Source organism: Nuphar pumila, chromosome 8, assembly GCF_984573655.1.
Source record: "Nuphar pumila chromosome 8, dmNupPumi1.hap1.1, whole genome shotgun sequence".
NCBI classification, from domain to species: domain Eukaryota; kingdom Viridiplantae; phylum Streptophyta; class Magnoliopsida; order Nymphaeales; family Nymphaeaceae; genus Nuphar; species Nuphar pumila.
The window spans coordinates 121,575,530-121,595,012 of NC_143256.1; the positions used below are offsets into that span (position 1 = coordinate 121,575,530).

The 19,483-nt window shown below is 42.2% G+C and overlaps 1 protein-coding gene across 1 annotated transcript in view; it reads left to right on the top strand.

Annotated features, from left to right (window-relative positions):
• The first annotated feature begins 1,108 nt into the window (after positions 1 to 1,108).
• Positions 1,109 to 19,483, top strand: part of LOC149830473 (DDT domain-containing protein DDR4-like) — a 30,151-nt gene continuing 11,776 nt past the window's right edge. Inside the window, exons 1-7 of the mRNA XM_090016536.1 lie at positions 1,109 to 1,721; positions 1,811 to 1,921; positions 3,235 to 3,321; positions 3,430 to 3,467; positions 3,554 to 3,635; positions 4,618 to 4,724; positions 4,865 to 5,018. Coding sequence (XP_089872662.1) covers positions 1,368 to 1,721; positions 1,811 to 1,921; positions 3,235 to 3,321; positions 3,430 to 3,467; positions 3,554 to 3,635; positions 4,618 to 4,724; positions 4,865 to 5,018 — 933 coding nt within the window. The 5' untranslated portion in view covers positions 1,109 to 1,367. The remainder of the gene's footprint in view (positions 1,722 to 1,810; positions 1,922 to 3,234; positions 3,322 to 3,429; positions 3,468 to 3,553; positions 3,636 to 4,617; positions 4,725 to 4,864; positions 5,019 to 19,483) is intronic.

The window sequence follows — 19,483 nt, forward strand, 5'->3', positions numbered from 1 at the left end:
ACTTTCAGGCAATTTGTCGAGATATTATCGTGAGATTTTCATAAATCTCACGATATTTGTCACAGTGCCTTGAACGAACACTAATCACCAGAGTTGATGACAAATGACTTGCTGTTAGGACTGTTCAATGAGTTGAGCTGCTGAAGTTCGGGTCAGATAAAGCTCATCTCGAGCTCTTTCATTTAGTAAAGGAGCATAGACCGAGCTTCATTGTAAGCTCATTGGCTTAAACAACCTCAAGCTCAAGCTCATGTTTGATCTTGTTAGAATCCTGAGATTCATTTGTGTGTATGCATCATAGCCACAAACATCGGTATAGGCTATATCTTGGCGAGGCTATTTCTTGTGATATTATAAGTTTGTCGATAAAATCTCAAAAAAATCTTAGAGTTTAAAAAATATAAAAAAGTAAGAAAATATCTTGTTTAGATGAAAAATACATAAATAATAAAAAATAAATAAAATATAAATAACATATTTAAAGTATAACAAATAAATAAAAACAGTAAAACTAATTGATAATATCACAAGAATATTGCGATATTCTTGTGAATATCGCAATATTATGGAATCAGCAATATTTTCAAAAGATCGCAATATTTTACCTATATTATCGTTTGTTGATTTACAGCAGCAATAGTATCGCTATATTTTCACCAATATCTGTGACAATGGTGTGTATTGACTAAGTATTGTTACACACAAATGATCATTGGGCTGCACTTGGAAGTGGTCTAAATCTCATTCTCCCTTTCTGTTATCATGTTTCCAATTTCACAAGTCGTGTTCTCTGCAAAAAAATAACAACAAAGAAACAACTTGGGATACCTTGAAAAATCTGATATTTCTGAAGAAAATAACCATATATACAAAATATAAGACTTGAAGCTTATATAGAAATATAAAAAAGTATCAAGATGAAAACTTGATGCTTTTAATCTTAAACAGCATCTTGAAAATGGCATATCTTCTTGGTATTATAACAGTTTTTGAAAATATCAAAAATATTGGAGATATATTCGTGATATATTGACGATGTTGACGTTCCGTGCCAATATTTTTCATGATTTTTTTTTTACAAAAGTGGGATCCGACTGGCGGTTAAGTTGAAAAGTAACAAGTTAAAAACAAAGGGAGAAGCAGGATTTCCCTCTTTCTTCCTTCTTTTTGGGGTCTCTCTCTCTCTCTCTCTCTCTCTTCATGGAATGGGGTTTGCTACAGTAGCACCATCATGCCACCGTTCCCCTTCTTCTTCTTCATCTCCCCATCATCCCTTCTCTTCCACTTCCCACTCTGCTCTCAAAACCAGCTCTTGATCTCCTCTTCTTCTTATTGATTGTTTCTTCCTGTGTTTTGACCGACTGGTGATGTTGGGAGAAGAGGAAGAAGAAGTGGGGTTCGGAAGTTCTGGTGGGAAAGGCGGTGGTTGGACCCAACGTAACCAAGTATCATCCCCCAACAATAATCAACAGCGGCAGAACGATAAACGGCCTCCCCAACTAGAGAGGAAGCAGCGCCTCGTCCGATCGTGCACTATCTGGACGAATGCCTCCCGCCTCCTCAACCCCGGCGGCGCAGCGGGGCCTCACCAGAAGCCGCTGCCGGCGGTCGTTAAGGAGGACCCTCGATGCGAGGCCGTCTCGCCGCCCCCGCCATCGCAGGACCAGCTCTGGTCCCTCCGCTCCATGTGGGAGTTCGCCTCCGTACTCAACTTCCTCCATGTAAGCAAGAAAAAAGGGTGCTCTCTTCTTTGTTTCTTCTATGGGGTATGGATTGTGGGAAGTTATTGAGATTCTGTTTTGTTGTGTAGATTTTCAGATCATTCTTGAACATAAACGTCGATTTCTCGGCAGAAGAGCTCGAGGCCGCCCTCATTGTGCCCAACAACACTTTAGATGATATACATATGCCTCTGCTCAAGGTTTGGTTTGGTTTCCCTGTGTCTTAATTTACAGTTTTGGTTTGAATTTGTTGGGGGTGTTGTTTGATTGATCATTTCCTTGTTGTGTAAGTGGACGAAATGGGTGCATTGTAGCTCCAATGGGAAAAGGAGAAAAAACAATAAGTTTTTAGAGTTCAATTTTGTTCCTCACTTAGTGAAAGACATTAGTGAAGCGTGAGTTTTTGATTGGATATGATCTTAGCTACTAGGTTCTGTCGCCGTTTGTCTTACTCTGGCGCTCTGTCATCTCTTAACAGACACCCAACAATGAAGAATTGAATCAATTTGCTAAGATTAATTAGTTTTCATGGAAGCAATGCCACTTCACCTCTTTACTTTTGTTTTCCCCAAGTAATTGTGTTCTCTGTTTGTGGAGTATTTGACTTTTCAGTAGGTGATGTTGAGGTGATCCGTTCCGATAGCCGTTCAGGTTGAATGGATGGTTTTGTATGAACTAGATCAATTGACTTTCTGGGAGTATGTCATGTCTCTGAGCAAGAATGAGGTTGTTGTTTGGATATGCCTATCCAGGTGCATGCTTCTAAAAGGTTGAAGGTTTATAGGGACCTAGTAGAATTAAGCAGTTTTAGGCCGATGTAGATACTCTTGCTCCTTAAGTTTTTTTACCAATACTGAGAACATTTCCTGTAAGTCAGTTATCTGTCAAATAATTCTGAACTTCAGGAATTCTTGACGGCTTGAAGTTAGAAATGCATTAATTCGGGAGCTTTACAGCAGTTAATGTGCACAGTAAAACTTGAGTTGGTAAACGGTGAAAATGCAATCAGTGTTCATATTTTTTATACTGTTGATTATTTGAATTAAATTATGAACATGTTTGATTAGGTCATCCTGTTTTGGACAGGATGTGCGGTGACTAGCTTCTGTCCTCTTTCATTTGCCTGTTACTGTAATTGCAAAATAATCCATATTTTTTCAGTTTCCCAAGTTCTTCAGTCTCGCCCTTTTTTATCGTTTTTGTTTGAGAGGTAGAACCACCTATTTCTTTTGTCTGAAAACGTGGAGGTATGTGGATTTTATTTAAAAATAACATGATCTTTGTCTCCGATCGATGATCATATAACTTAGAGTTTTCCAGCTGTGGTTTTCTTTACTTTTTCTTTTTTCTTTGTTCTTGATTACAGGGAATGACATATCTTAACTTTGAACCAAGAAGTTGATTTCTACGTTCATTTTTAGAGTTGCTTTCTGCTAGGCAAAAAACTTCTGGTTGTCTGTGACAAACTTTATGCTGAATTTTCTGCTTGCAACCTGTTTCTATTCTATTATAGGCAATTCCTCCTGTAACCAGAATGGCACTTGGGCGTGCAACATGGGTTTCAGTATTATGCAGGAAGCTGAGGGACTGGTGGCATTGGGTATGCAAGCTTCTTTATAGCTAGATCCATTGTTATTTCACTAGCATTTCTACCGTCTTTTCCTTATATACTAGAAGCACTCCAAATGTGCCTTTTAAATAATGGCAGGTTGCTGAAGGAGAGATCCCAATCATTGCTTCACATGGGTCAGTAGTTTTGGTCTGGTTTAATTATTGGTAGAATGTGCATTTAAATGCCTGTCTAACGATTGTATAATGCTTTTGTGATAAAGGACTGAGATAGAGGTCTATAAAACACTGGAGCCTGCAACACGTGTCTTGATCTTGAAAGCTCTCTGTGATATTCGTGTAGAGGTATTGCCAACTTTAATACCTGCAACTGTGATGTTATGGAGATCTTTAGAGTGCAATTTGATGCAGCTTTGTGTATTATATGCTCATTTGTGATGAATGTGTGATGTACAGGTGCAAAAACACTTCACCTTGCAGCTTAATTACGATTTTGAAAGATTTTTGTGGTATTTGTTTGAAGCCATTGCCATTTTAGCTTATGCTATTTACAATATCACAAGATGCATAAGCAAGCACACAACGATAAACAGCAAATCCAGTGCTACTGCTATCATAAACTACCTCAACAGTAAATATGTGATTTTATCATCAATGGTGAATGACTTACTAAATGAAGCAAAAGAAGCAGAGAAAGGATTTAGCAAGGGTTGTATTAGAAAGCAGTATTAGTTTGCTTCATGGGACCAACAGGCTTATCTGGGGAATCAAGTAACCTGTGGAAGAATTTTTTCTTAAAATGGTATTAAATGGGAGATGTTAAATGAGAAATCCGATGTGACCTTTTTCTTTTTCTATTGTATTTGATCCAGCAGTGATTTCTTGTTGCTGTCTTTTTCCCTCTCACATCTTTAATGAAAAAAACATTCCTTTCCAGAAAAAAAACAAATCCTGTTTTCCTATTCTAACTGCTCCATTGTGCTTATTTTTAAATTTTTTGTTGCATAATGGCTGAGGCCTTAGCTTCTCTTCTAAGATTTCCTTGTAGGTGCATCAATTTCTCACTTTTTTCTGACTTGATAATGTGCATTCATTGCACTGTGCCATAATGCCTTTATGCTTCCGTATTGTTCTGTGTGATAAATACACATTCTAAATCCTGGTGCATTTGTTTTCTCAGTTGCTAGTAACTTACAGCTTCTGCTTGTGACACATGAGCTAGGACCATGGACTTTTTGTACATCTATTTTTTATTTTATTTTTAATGTCTTGTCTTCTATATTGTGATCCATGTGAATTATTGGGTCTTAATACTTTCATTTAACAGCAAGAAGATATCCGAAACCATATTGATGATTCTATAAAACATGGGGTTCAACTATCTGCATTTCGCCGTGAACGAATTGGTGGTGATGCATATGGAACTAATTACTGGTATCATTAAAAACTGTACTCGAATAGTTCATTCTTGTATTTGAGGTTAATATCTGTTTCAAAAGCAATTCAAATTTCAAATCGTGACACTGAAGCCTGTGTTTATTGCCCATGTTATTCTGTAATTGACATGTTTATAGGTTTGAAGATGATCCTGTCATTGGGCATCGGTTGTACCGGGAGATTCGAAAAATAGAAACCAAGAAGTTTAAAAAGGGACTCCCAATGGAACCCATCATATCTTGTAACTGGGAGACTGTTGCAGCTAACTTGGATGAATTTCAGGAAGTGTCGGTAATTATCCATATTGCGATTGGTTACTTGGTCTCCGTTATGTGGATGCATTTATTCATTGTTTTGCTTTATGTATGGTATGCTATTGGTATGTAGACAGTATCTCTTTTATATAAAAGGAAAGCTGGTTTCTTTCACTCATTTGTGCTCTTAAAGTAAAATAGAATGAAACTGTGTAATGGTTGAATTATTAGAGAGCAAACTTTTAGTGATACCAGTATCTACTAGTTGTTTATATGCATTTTATATCTTATGCATGTCACATTTAATTGGTTAATTGAACATTATGAAGCTTCATATAGTGTTTACCTGTATCATTTGAGGTTGTAATGCATCCAGTTATTAAGTTCAATACAGTTGTCATATGCTATTGGGTTCAATAAAGAATGTCATATCACAAGTAGCATTTATTCTGAATCAATGAGGTGGAGATGAGCTAGTGGTGTGTTATGTGACTCGTGAGCAGCTGTGTAATTAAAGGAGTATTTCCTTTTTTGTTGGGTGACTCAATTATTTTTTGAATAGTACTTATCTTTTACCTATATAAAAGGACTGTTTATAAGTGATTGCGATGAAGCTAGGACTTTGTTGTGGTGCTAAGTGTTGGGCTAGGAAGTTACAAGCTATGTCACACGGACTCGGCTCCAAGGTCGACGCACCCGCGTCGACACACACCGACACGGGTGCGGCTCGGACTCGGTCAACCCGACCCTGGGTGCGGTCAACGCACCAGGGTCATTTTGGTCCATTTTTGGAAACTTTTTTTTTAAATTTTCTGGGCTACATAATTTAAAAAAAAAAAATCTGGGAGGGGGCTGCCCCCCGCGAGGGGCGCCCCCCCTGGACCGCTGACCGCGCAGCGGGATCCGCGCCGGGGGACCCCCTCTTCCTGTAAGGAAAAAAACCCTGAATCAGGCTTCACAACTCATCACCTGTCCCCTAATGGGCACAACTTTGACAGAGTCTTTTATATATATATATATATATAGCCGAGTCCCCATGTCCAAAATTTTTGAAATTGCGCTGCACCTGTGTTGCACCCACACCCGCACCCATGTGACATAGGTTACAAGAGAGTGCACACAGTGGAGATACTTAGGCTCCATTTGGAAACTGGTAGTCGGATGGAGATTATGCATTTGACAAGGTGGCAGCTACCACCTCTAGGAGGTGGTAGCTATCAATTCCATTCTTTAGTGTATACAAAGGAGAGAAAACCTCACTTCCCATCCCAAATGCATAAAACACCTCATCCCAACTACCAGTTTGCAAATGTCCACCACCAAGATAGTTTGACCAAGTTTTTACCAAATGCATTAATTCATATCCCAGCTACTAGTTGTAATGAAATAAGCGGAAGAAACCAAGAATGCTAAAGCATTCACTATGTCCCACACGGACAAATGCAACAAGCACAAGAGAGAAAATCCACTAAGGGATATACAAAGGGCCTTATAAAAAGGCTACACACATGAAAAATAATATCACTATTATTGAAGAGGAGCTCTCAAGAGCAATGCAACATACATGGGGGTTCCCCCTATTTATAAGAAGAAGAGACCAAAGGGGCTCCCAATAGAGTCGTTGGGAGCCCCCAACGGTCACATATGTGACCGTTGGGGGCCCCAACGACTCCATTGTGGGGCCCCTTTTCGGTATCCAAAAAATACAAAAAGTAAAAATAAAAAGAAAAATAAAAATAGTGAAATACGAGAAACAAAATAAGTACCCCTATGGGGTACTTTGTGAAATGACCATAATACCCCTATCGGGTATTATGGTATTATTACATATGTTTTAACACCCCCCCTCAAACTTTACGGGGGAATGACCGAAAGTTTGCCAAGGAGGAACAAGAAGCGAGGAGCAGACAGGGCTTTGGTGAAGAAATCAGCAAGTTGATATTCTGAAGTGACATATGGCAGTGTTACTGTCCCACGAAGATATTCATCACGTACATAATGACAATCCATTTCAATATGTTTCGTCCTCTCATGGAAAGTGTGGTTGCTGGCAATGTAGATAGCACTTTTGTTGTCACAACAAAGTTTCGAAGCCTCGGTAATTTCGACTCCCATATCTTGAAGAAGACTTCGAAGCCACACCAGCTCCATTGTAGTGGTTGCCATAGCCATGTATTCTGCTTCAGTAGAAGACAATGAGACTTTCTGCTGTTTCTTGCACCTCCAAGCAATTAGCGAATCTCCTAGGAATACACAAAAGCCAGTAGTTGAGATTCGATCATTTGGGTTTCCGCCCCAGTCAGCATCAGTATAAGCTAGTAAATCTAAGGAAGAGATTGAGGATAGGAATAGCCCTTTAGTCAAAGTATTTTTAATATATCGAATGATCCGGAGTACAGCACTCATATGCACAGATGTAGGAGCATGCTGAAATTGGCTTGCAGAGTGCACAGCATGAGCAATATCGGGCCTGGTGATAGTCAGATAGGTGAGGGAGCCTATGAGTTGCCTGTAGGGCGTAGGATCGTCCAGCAGAACTCCATCCTCCAGTCGTAGTTTAGCATTGATAACCTCGGGAGTCTCCACCTTTTTATCATCTGAAATCCCAGATTTGGAACATATGTCTGCAGCAAGCTTCATCTGTGACAGTATATACCCTCGAGGAGAGTATGCAACTTCTATGCCAAGAAAGTACCTGAGAAAACCCAGATCAGACATATCAAAATTATGTTTTAACATATTTTTAACTTTAAGAATACCGCTTTCATCATTGCCAGTGATGATCATATCATCAACATAAAGCAGAAGGATGATGATACTATTACCTGCATTTTTAACAAAAAGAGCAGTGTCAGTATAACATGAGCGAAATCCCAATTGTAACATGATAGCACTAAATCTATCATACCAAGCCTTAGGGGCTTGTTTAAGACCATATAAGGCTTTTAATAACCGAAGGGTTTGACCTTGGTTAACACTGATTCCCGGCGGAGGATCCATATATACTTCTTCATTCAACTGACCATTAAGAAAGGCATTTTTAACATCTAATTGGAATATAGGCCATTTCTTAGATGATGCTACCGCAATTAAAGTTCTAACGCTTGTCATGCGAGCCACGGGAGCAAAAGTCTCCTCATAATCGATGCCATATTCTTGTGAGTATCCCTTAGCAACTAATCTAGCTTTATAGCGCTCTAGGGAACCATCACTTTTTGTTTTGACTTTGTAGACCCATCGACATCCTATAGCTTTCTTATTTGGAGGAAGGTGAACTATTTCCCAAGTTTTAGCTTTATTTAAAGCATCTAGTTCAACTTTCATTGCTTCAACCCAATGAGGTATACTTTTTGCTTGATTATAATGGGAGGGTTCATAGTAAGAATGCAAGGCTATTAGACAAGCTCTATATTTAGGTGAAAGAGTTTCATATGAGACAAACCTATTAGGTGGAATTGATTCTCTAGAAGAACGCCTAAGGGAGGTTTCTTCTAGGGGTTCATTAAGCCGCAAGAATTTTTCTAAAGCACTAATAGGTTGGGCTTCCTCACGCCGAGTGTATACTTGGAGATTGTCACCATTAGTTGGTGATACATCATCATCATGAGAATCACGAGTATTTTCTAAAATTTCCGGATGACTCAAAGAGTCATCATTTGAATCTTCTAAAAGATCATTGATAAACATATAATCAATTTCATTTGATTTTTCCAATATGTCAAATCCATTTTCATCTTCTAAAAAGGTTACATCTTTGGAGACAAATAACTTATTGTTTTTATGATCAAAGCATCTATAGCCTTTTTGATTTTCACCATATCCTAAAAATACACATTCTATTGCTTTAGGTGACAATTTATCTCTTTTATGTAAAAGAACAAAGCATTTACACCCAAAAATCCGAAGACGATTGTAGTCGGGTGTCATATTAAAAAGTTTTTCATAAGGAGAGATATTATTCAATTTTGAAGATGGCATCCTATTGATTAAATAGGTGGAGGTTAACACGGCTTCGGCCCAAAAATTTTTAGGAATATTTTTAGAAATGAGTAAGGATCTAGTGGTTTCCAAAATATGCCTATGTTTTCTTTCCGCTAGACCGTTTTGTTGAGGAGTTCTTGGGCAAGATTTTTGATGACAAATGCCATGTTGTTTTAGATATGCTTGAAAATCATTTGATAAGTATTCTCCACCCGAATCGGATCTAAGAATGGATATTTGACTTTGAAATTGATTTTGAATTTTTGCATGGAATTCTTTAAAGAAGTTAAAAACTTCCGATTTAAAGTTAAGAAAATAAATCCATACATATCTAGTATAATCATCAATAAAAGTAACATAATATGAATAACCACCTTTAGATAGAACCGGAGATGGCCCCCAAACATCGGAATGCACCAATTCAAAAGGTCTTGTTGTCACAAAGGATCTAATAGGAAAAGGAGTAGACTTCATTTTGCCAAAAATGCAATCTTTGCAATTGATATCTTTTTCTTTACAAAACTTGTGTCCAAAAGGAAAAAGATACATTTTAGAGTAACTTGGATGTCCAAGCCTTTTATGCCAAGTTTCAATATTTTTGTCTTGGACATAAGTACAAAATGAGGTATTTGGAAGCATTAAATTATCCATAAAATAAAGGTCTCCCTTCCTATGGCCTTGCCCAATCCGCTTCCCGGACCGGAGATCCTGCACAAAGCACCCTTGGGATGAGAAAGATATTTCACATCCATGGTCGACTATTTGAGAAACGGAAAAGAGGTTAAGATTTAGTTTTGGAACTATTCTAACTTTTGGAACAAGGAAATTTTGAACATTTTTAGAATCAAGAGTTCCAACACCATTTATTTTAAGAAAAGTTCCATCGGCCGTAGAGACACAAGACATTTTTGAATTGGTGTGCACATTGGTTAATGCATTTTCATGAGGGGTCATGTGAAAAGAAGCTCCGGAATCTAAAATCCAAGAGTACGTACCGGGAGGTGATGATGAGGCAATGGCGGCACCGGAGGTGGAAGAAGTGACCTTTAAGATTTGTTGAAGAGCCAAGGAGATTTGTCCAAGAGTGTCTTTGAGATCCCCGTTCTTGCCGTCATCTTCTTTGGTGGTGGATTCTTCAACGGAAGCCACCTTTGGCTTGAATGCCCCATTTAGCTTTGGGCAAACGGGTTTAATATGTCCCGGCTCATAACAATGGTGACATATAATCATTTTTCTTCCACCACTCCCTTGCTTACCAAAATGAGGTGGTTTGTATGTTTTAACATGATTGCCGGGTTTAGATACGGCAAGAACTTCCTCTATGCTTTTACCCATGCTATGCCTAGTCTCTTCTTGAGTAATCTCGGCAATAGCTTCTTCTAAGGGAGGAAACGTGGATCTATGGAGAAGTGAGGATCTCACTTGTTCAAATTCGGGACGAAGCCCAAATAAAAATTGAAACAATCTATCTTGTTCCATTTGTTTTTGTCTTAGAACCACATCCTCCATAGATACCCATTTAGGCTCTAAAAGAGCCAATTCATCCCACAAAGGATTTAGAGCACTATAGTAATCTTGTATGCTCATGTCGCCTTGTTTTGTGGTTCTTACTTTTTCTTGCAAGAAATAAGCTCTTGCAAGATCCTTTTGGGTAAACATACCCTTCATAAAAAACCAAGCTTCATTTGCCCGGCGGAATTTTGCAATATTTGCACATACCTTAAGTTCGACATTATTCATAAACCATGCAAGGATTTTTGCATGGTTGCTCTCCCAATCTTCCATTTGATGATTATAATCTTCAATGGCCTTGAGACGAGCATCGCCTTCAAGTGCTTTCTCTTGATCTCCTTCCATCTTTGTGAGCTTAAGTTGGGGTTCCGGAACGGTTCCCATTACATAACCCCAAAGCTTCTTGCCTTTGAGATTATTCTCCATTGCGGATGCCCACATCATGTAATTTTTTCCATTGAGTTTGAATGATAGATCGATCTTGACTTCCATTGCTACACAAGGAAGATGTGAGAAAGAAAGGAAGTAGAGAGAGACAAGATTTTACCTTTAGAAGATCTTATGGCTCTGATACCATGTAATGAAATAAGCGGAAGAAACTAAGAATGCTAAAGCATTCACTATGTCCCACACGGACAAATGCAACAAGCACAAGAGAGAAAATCCACTAAGGGATATACAAAGGGCCTTATAAAAAGGCTACACACATGAAAAATAATATCACTATTATTGAAGAGGAGCTCTCAAGAGCAATGCAACATACATGGGGGGTTCCCCCTATTTATAAGAAGAGGAGACCAAAGGGGCTCCCAATAGAGTCGTTGGGAGCCCCCAACGACTCCATTGTGGGGCCCCTTTTCGGTATCCAAAAAATACAAAAATAAAAATAAAAAGAAAAATAAAAATAGTGAAATACGAGAAACAAAATAAGTACCCCTATGGGGTACTTTGTGAAATGACCATAATACCCCTATCGGGTATTATGGTATTATTACATATGTTTTAACACTAGTTTCCAGACAGAGCCTTATATTCAGTGAATATAGAAATAACAAAGCACATGATTAAAAATGAATACATTAGAAGATATGTTGGGGTGTTGTCAATAAAAGAAATAAACTGACCTGTCACATCATCGCTGTGAAAAGTTGACAAGACACAAATGAAAGAATTAGGAAAAAGAGACCACTAAGCTCGTGAAGGTACTATGACACAGATAAAAAAGATTTTGGAGTCTGATAAATTTGACTTTAGATAGCATCTCATACATCCACCTGATGTTGTTGACATAGGGTTTTGATGATGATGATGATGATGATGCACCAGGTAGTATAGGCATTTCGAGCAGAGATATGCAGTGTGCATTGCAACACTATTGAAAGGTAGTGCATGGACACCAAAATTAACTTTAGTTGGAGTTGGTTGGTTTAAGTGCAAACTCCCCTTGCCTGTAGTTAATTCCCTTCCTTTTATGGCCGTCATAGTTGGCAAGCTCGTGACTCGGACTCGGATCGCCCAACCCTTGATTCGCAAGTCAGCAGGTTGACTCAGTGACTCAGACGAGTTAGGACTCTATATGTTATAGTGTAAGCACTTGAACTAGGCATGAAAATAACCAAACTTCAAGCTGTAAAATAACTAAAATAAGCACATTATGTCAACAGTTAATCTATAACATTTTTCATTGAACATTTTTAGATTCTTCATAACAAGTGCCTTTGTATGAGAATTGTGCATTAAAATCATAACATGCATGATAAAAAGTTTATAATAGGCATTAAGATCAGTAACCTGAATCAGTGACCTATTTGGGGTCGGATTTGAGTTGACTCGGGCGATTCCTGAGTCGACTCGTTGGGTTTGCCAACTTTGATGGCCATTAGTGGGTCAGATCTGTGGGCGGCCTCGACCTGGATTTGAAATTCAAGGTTTGGACCTAAATACGAAGACCTGAATGCATAGTTGGCAAACACGGCGAGTTGACTTGGGAATCACCCGAGTCGACTAGGATTGGACCTCAGTTGGGTCACTGATTCAGGACGACCAATCCACATGTCTCTTATGTGAATTTTGTCATGCATTTCTTGATTATAGTTTTTATATAGAATCATATATTTTTAAATCATAATTATCAACAATTATGTATAGTTGAATACTTATATAACTTGGTCATTGATGTCATGTGCTAAATTTAGTGATTATACAGTTTGGAGTTTGATTTTTTCCATATCTTAACACTAAAAAATTTATAGTCCTAACTCGTCCGAGTTTCCAAGTCAACCCACTGACTCGCGAGTCCAGCGTCAAGCGATCCGGATCCGAGTCACGAGTTTGCCAACTATGCTTGAATGAAAATATCTCAGGTATGAGACTGCATTCAGGTTTGGATATTGGCAAAGTATTAATTTATTTGGATATCTGATTAATAAAAGAATGATGTGTTATGTTGGTATCTGATCCGAGTAACATTCAGTTGGATATCCAATTGAGCAAAAGAATGCTGCATGTCGGATACCCGTTTTGGGTACTATTCAGTCCAGTATGCATGTGCTTACTTGACAAACCTTTGCAGAGAAGTGGTGAGAGTCAATCCCCTCTTCTTGTTTTAACACAACATGCACATCCACCATGCCAAAGTTCCTTTGTTGTTAAATAGCTTTGTGTATATAACTGTCAATCTTACACACATTCAAAGCCCGACACGACCCAACAATAATCTGACCCATTGATAAGGGAACAACAGGTTTAAGAATTTGAAAAGATATTTGATTGTGTATTGGCTCTTTCTTACCTCACCTAATTAGTATCCAAACCTGAAGCTGGCTATTTTATTTACATGGGTAGGTTAGACTCAAGCTCGACCCAGCCCTGGCCCTACCTGTTGACAGCCCAACCGGCTTTGTTGCTCATGATGAGAAAAGCCAAGGCCGAGTCTAATATCTTTGTCAGCTTGATTCAACTTGAACATTTTGTAGATGGGATGTCTCTTAGGGGTCAAACAAAGTTCATGGTTCTTCTATAATCACAAAGATTAAAGAAAAAATTGAATTGATTAAGCATGTTAAGAACGACAATATATCTCAATGTGCTAGTAAATTGAGAGTAATTTAAGTAATGATATGCTTGAACACATATATTTCTTCTCGCTGTTATGGAGGCCGTCAATTGGTGAGGTTTTGATGCAGTCCACGTTGGAGGAGGAGAGAAAATAATGGCCCACCGTGAATCGGTGTGGCTGAACTTCTTTATTAAACTCAGAAATGTTCAATAAGCAATGGGAAAATGCAATAAACAGTGAAAAATGTAAAGGAAAACAGCAAGCAAGTAAAAGAATAGGAAAACTGCAGGAAAGAAGGCGGCTGGAGCTTTTCAATAATCTCTGCCTTCACGCAACCCTAGGCAGGGCCTTTTAAAGGCTGTTTACTGGACCGGGTCGTGGGTCCAGATTTGGATCCGACCCACGATCTGGGTCAGTCTCTCTTTGCAGCTGGTTCTGGGGCGTGCGAGCTCCACCACGCCTGACGTAGGTGCGCAGGGGTACCTCCCTGCGTCGTGGCTCTGTCCCTGCAAGTGAGTCATATGCGCGGGGTCCTTCATCTGCCCTTTGTGGCGGATCGGGTGGCACGATGGACCCAATCAGGTCCTGCCCTGCATCATTCTCCCCTGGTTGGGAAGAAGTCGGCTCTGTCGACTTGTTGTTGCCACAGTAAGCATATAGATCAGCCACGTTGAAAATAGGGGAAATATGCCAATCATCGGGCAGCTCAAGGAGGTAAGCATTCGAACCCAATCGCTGAAGGATCGTAAAAGGGCCATACTTAGGACTTAATTTGCTATAGGTGCCTACAGGAAAACGCTCTGGACGCAGATACACCCAGACAAGTTGACCGACCTCGAAATGGACATCACGACGACCCTGATCTACGAAAGCTTTGTAGGTCTCATAGCTTTCAACAAGTTTGACCCGGACTTGTCTGTGAACGTCACGCATATACTCAACGGCATCAAAGGCATCCGGAGCTGGAGCTGAGAGATCTGACACAGGGGCTAGGTCAACGACATGGGTGGGAGACCGACCATACACTACTTGGAACGGAGATTTACCAGTAGAACGGTTAATGGAGTTGTTATAGGCGAACTCGGCTTGGGGCAATACGAGATCCCAAGTTTTGACATTTTCGCCCACTAGGCTCCGTAACAAATTTCCTAAGGTGCGGTTCACAACTTCGGTTTGGCCATCAGTCTGGGGATGATACGCACTACTGAACTGAAGCTTAGTTTTCAACAGGGCCCATAACGATTTCCAAAAGTGGCTCATAAAACGCGTGTCGCGATCGGAAGTGATTGTGTGAGGTAGACCGTGGAAACGGGCAACATCCTTGAAATAATATGAGGCGACTAAAGAGGCATCGATGGTGCGCTTGCACGGAACAAAGATAGCCATTTTGGAGAACCGGTCAACAACTAAAATTGAATCAAAACGACGTGGTGTGCGGGGAAGGCCCACAATAAAATCCATGGATACATGCTCCCACGGCCGTTCAGGAATGGGTAACGGGGTGTACAGACCACTATTCTGACGATGACCCTTGGACACTTGACACACATGACAGCCTTGGATAAACTTGACAACATCTTTGCGCATTTTGGGCCAAAAGTATCGTTCATCTAAGAGAGCGAACGTCTTATCATGCCCGAAATGCCCTGCTAATCCTCCTTCATGTAATTCAGAAATCAACTGAAGTCTAAGGGAGAAATTGGGCACACATAATTGGTTACCACAGAAGAGGTAACCATTATGAATACAAAAACGGGGGTCGAGGTTGCGATCTGAAGAGGTGCACCCTTCCCAGACTTTGTGAAAATCAGGGTCCGTAGGGTATAATTCTTTGCATTGCTCAAAACCAATGACCTGCACCGACATAGTCATCAGAAGGCTGTTCTTCCTACTAAGAGCGTCAACCACCTTGTTCAGGGTACCCGATTGATGCCGAAGCGAAAAGGTGTACTCTTGCAAGAAGCTGACCCACTTGGCATGACGAGCACTCAACTTCTTCTGACTGTTCAGATACTTCAATGCCTCATGGTCCGTGTACAAGACAAATTCCTTATAAATGAGATAATGTCTCCAATAATGAAGGGCTTGTACAACGACATAGAACTCAACATCGTAAGTGGAGTATTGGCACCTGGCCTGAGTCAGCTTCTCGCTAAAGAAGGCAACGGGCCTACGATTCTGACTCAAGACAGCGCCAATCCCCACTTTAGAGGCATCACATTCAACCTCAAAGACTGCACTAATATCTGGGAGGGCTAAGACAGGAGCACTGGTCATTTTGTCCTTGATGATCGTAAAGGATTTGCTAGCCGCTGGCGTCCAATGAAAACTAGTACCTTTTAGGCACTCCGTGATGGGGGCCATAAGGGTACTAAAATTTCTCACGAAACGTCGGTAAAAAGTGGCTAACCCGTGGAAACTATGGATCTCTCCTATAGTCTTTGGGGTAGGCCAATCGACAATCGCGCAGACTTTTGCAGGGTCGGCCTTGACGCCATCAGATGACACAATAAACCCTAAGAACACGACACTGGACGTCATAAACTCACACTTCTTGGCATTGGCATACAATTTTTCCTTTCTCAAAATATCTAAGACTTGACGCAGGTGACTCAAATGCTCGGACAACGAGGAACTATAGATCAAAATGTCGTCAAAGTAGACAACAACAAACTTCCCAATACACGGACGCAAGACCTGGGTCATCATGTTCATAAAGGTACTTGGGGCATTAGATAACCCAAACGGCATGACTAACCATTCATACAATCCATCACGCGTCTTGAATGCTGTTTTCCACTCGTCCCCTTCGCGTATACGAATCTTGGTGATACCCGCTTTTTAGGTCTATTTTAGAGAAAATGGAGGCACCAGATAACATATCAAACATATCGTCCAAACGAGGAATGGGAAAACGGTATTTGACTGTGATGCGATTGATCGCACGACTATCGACACACATGCGCATGGACCCATCTTTCTTAGGAGTAAGTAAGGCGGGAACGGCACAAGGACTAACACTCTCGCGAATGAAACCCTTTTGCAGCAATTGCTGAACCTGTCTTAATAACTCAGTATGCTCAGTGGGGTTCATGCGATATGCGGGAAGGTCTTCCTGACAGTGGTCCAGGAAGAGCCGGTACGAGAGACCTGCGATTCGGGGAACTCGCTCAGGTTTGTCTACAGTGGGGAAACCAGTCTCCTTGATAGGTAGAAGGACTATTCTATGGCCATTAAAGACAAAGGAGTATGTGTTCTTGCGGCCATCGTGAGTTGTCTGGCGATCGAACTGCCAGGGACGTCCCAAGAGAATGTGACATGCGTGCATAGGGGCTACATCACACCACACCTCATCGTGGTAGTGTTCCCCCATGGAAAACCGGACTATGCATCGCTAAGTGATGGGAACCTCATTTCCTTTCTTGAACCAGGCCATCTTGTAGGGTTGGGACAACTTTTCGGTGTTAAGTTTCAAGGTAGACACCACACTCTCAGACACCATGTTCTCACAAGCTTCGGTATCAATGATGACATCACATGCGTGTCCCTCACAGTTGCACCGAGTCCTAAAAATGTTATTCCTTAGCCATTTCGATGGGGCCGATTCTCGGGGTATGGTCAACACATGACGGATGGACAACAAACTTTCGACGTTGCCGTCGAACTCTATAACTCCCCTCTTATCCTCAACCTCAACTAATGAATTGTCATCACTATCACTCTCACTTGCGGACTCGACAATTCCTTCAACCAGATGGGTGTTCTTGCTCACGATCGGACACTTGAACGCGACATGTCCTAACTCTTGACACCTAAAACAACGAAGGGTCGACTCACTAGGTTTGGCTTTGGACCGGGTGTGGAAAGCTGGGCCTGACTGGTCAGGTTTGCTAAGGTCTGTTCTAGGTTTTGAATCACTAGGGGAGCTTGCTCCCCTGGTTGGGAAACTCGGCTTGGGTCGGCTGGTGGGCTCATTACGGGTCGTCCGATATTCCTGCCTCCGCTTCAGCTTGTCCTCGATGTTCATGGCATAACTGCTGGCTTGATCTAATGTCTCTACTGTGACACAACTAAAATCATCAGAGATAGCAGGGCGGAGACCCGAAATGTACCTCGTGACCTGCTGACGAGCTGTTTCCTCGATCTGCACACGCAGGGAAAGACGATGGAACTCCGCGATGTACTCTGCTACAGTTCGGGAACCTTGGCGCAGGGTCAGGTATTCCTTGTAGGCTCGCTCGGCGTGATCCGAAGGCACGAACTTTGACTGCATCAGTCTTTGCATTTCCTCCCACGACTGTACGCGCTCTAATCCCTGCCGCTCCCTTGATCGTTGTAGCTCCACCCATCATGTCTGTGCTAGGCCTCTCAATCGCGTAGAAGCTAACGAGACACGACGATGTTCAGCAACTGTGTGATAATCGAAGAAGAACTGCACTGCATAAGACCAGTCGAAAAACTGTTTCGCGTCGAATCGCCCCGCAAACTCCGAAAGATCCAGTTTCACGCCATAAGTGGAGGAGTGGTCTGGTGCTCTCTGTTGTCGCGGCTCCACCATTCCAGCAGGATGCTCGTTCCAGAAAAGGTCGTCGTCCCATGCTGCCTCATTGTTCGTAGGGCGGTATTGCTCGCCATGATGTTGGTGCTGTCGAACTCTCCCTATGGGGGGTCGGCGGTCAGGGCGTGCCGATTCCTGCTGACATTGCCTCGGTCTGGTTTGCCCGGGGGCGGGCACCATCTGCGGCCGGTATTGTGGTACTGGAATGACGGGAAGGCCAATGTAGGGGGGAGGGTTCGGGTGAGTTTCTGGTTCCTGGCGGGTAAAATTGGTATAATATGGTTGTGGGTTAAGAGTATGGTGTTGGGCTGGAGGTTGAGTTGGGTTCTGGGTCAGGGTTGGGTAAACAGGTGGATTTGGGTTTGGGTATGGGTATGGTGCCTGGTGGTTATATGGATGGGTTGATTCGTCCGATGGGATATGGATCGGGCCCGCTCCTACACTACTCGTCGGACCCAGATATGAGTGGGTTGGATCGAGGTTCGAGTTGTGGGGATAAGAAGCTTGGTTTGAACTCGATCCCCGATCCATAGCATTATGGGTCTGGTTTTGACCCGGCTCAAATCCAAACTGGAGCTCCGTCCGGGTCCGATATGGGTTAGGGTCGGTCTGGGGTATATGTTGAGGGTCGGAACTAATGGGTTGGTTCTGGCTCGGGGCTGCCCGCGAACCGGAACCAACTAGGTAGGCTGGGTAAGGGGTGTCTAGACCCAAACCCGTTCCCTGAGACCCAATGGTTGGTCCCAGCGAAACAGGCCTGGGTCCCGTTGCATTACAAACTGGATTGGGTCCTCTTGGATCTGGCCCAATCAACAAAGGTTCGCCAACTCCAGCTCGCAGGGATGCGGCTACGGAGCCTCCCCGTGTGGGGTCGGGGAGGAAATGCACGTCTCTCCCAAGCCCGGCTGATAGGATCGGGCCAGCAGCAGGGTCCAGCGTGATGCTGGGCCCCTGCCGACTCAGCTCACTCTGCGACACAGCCCGAGCGAGGCCCTGCCACAATCCCAGGCCCGCAGGTGGACCCAGCGCAACACTGGGGCCCTGCAGGCTCGGGCTGACCCTCAGCGCACTTGCTGTTGCGCCTTGCCACGCACCCTGGCCTGCAGGTGGACCCAGCATACCGCTGGGGCCCTGCAGGCTCGGGTCCACCTGTGACACAGGCGCAGTCACCCGTTGTCGGGAGTGGGGTGCTCTTACCAGGGCATCGTTGTTCGCCGGGATCCCCTGGTGCTGTCGAGAGATGTCCGGACCATACATGGATGCTGGAACTGCTGGGTAGGCCGGACCATTCATGGATGCTGAAACAGGCGCATTCACTCGTTGTAGGGGTATCGACTGGGATGATTCAGCCCCTTGGAGGTTCAGATTTGCAGACACGCCATCAGCGAAGTCT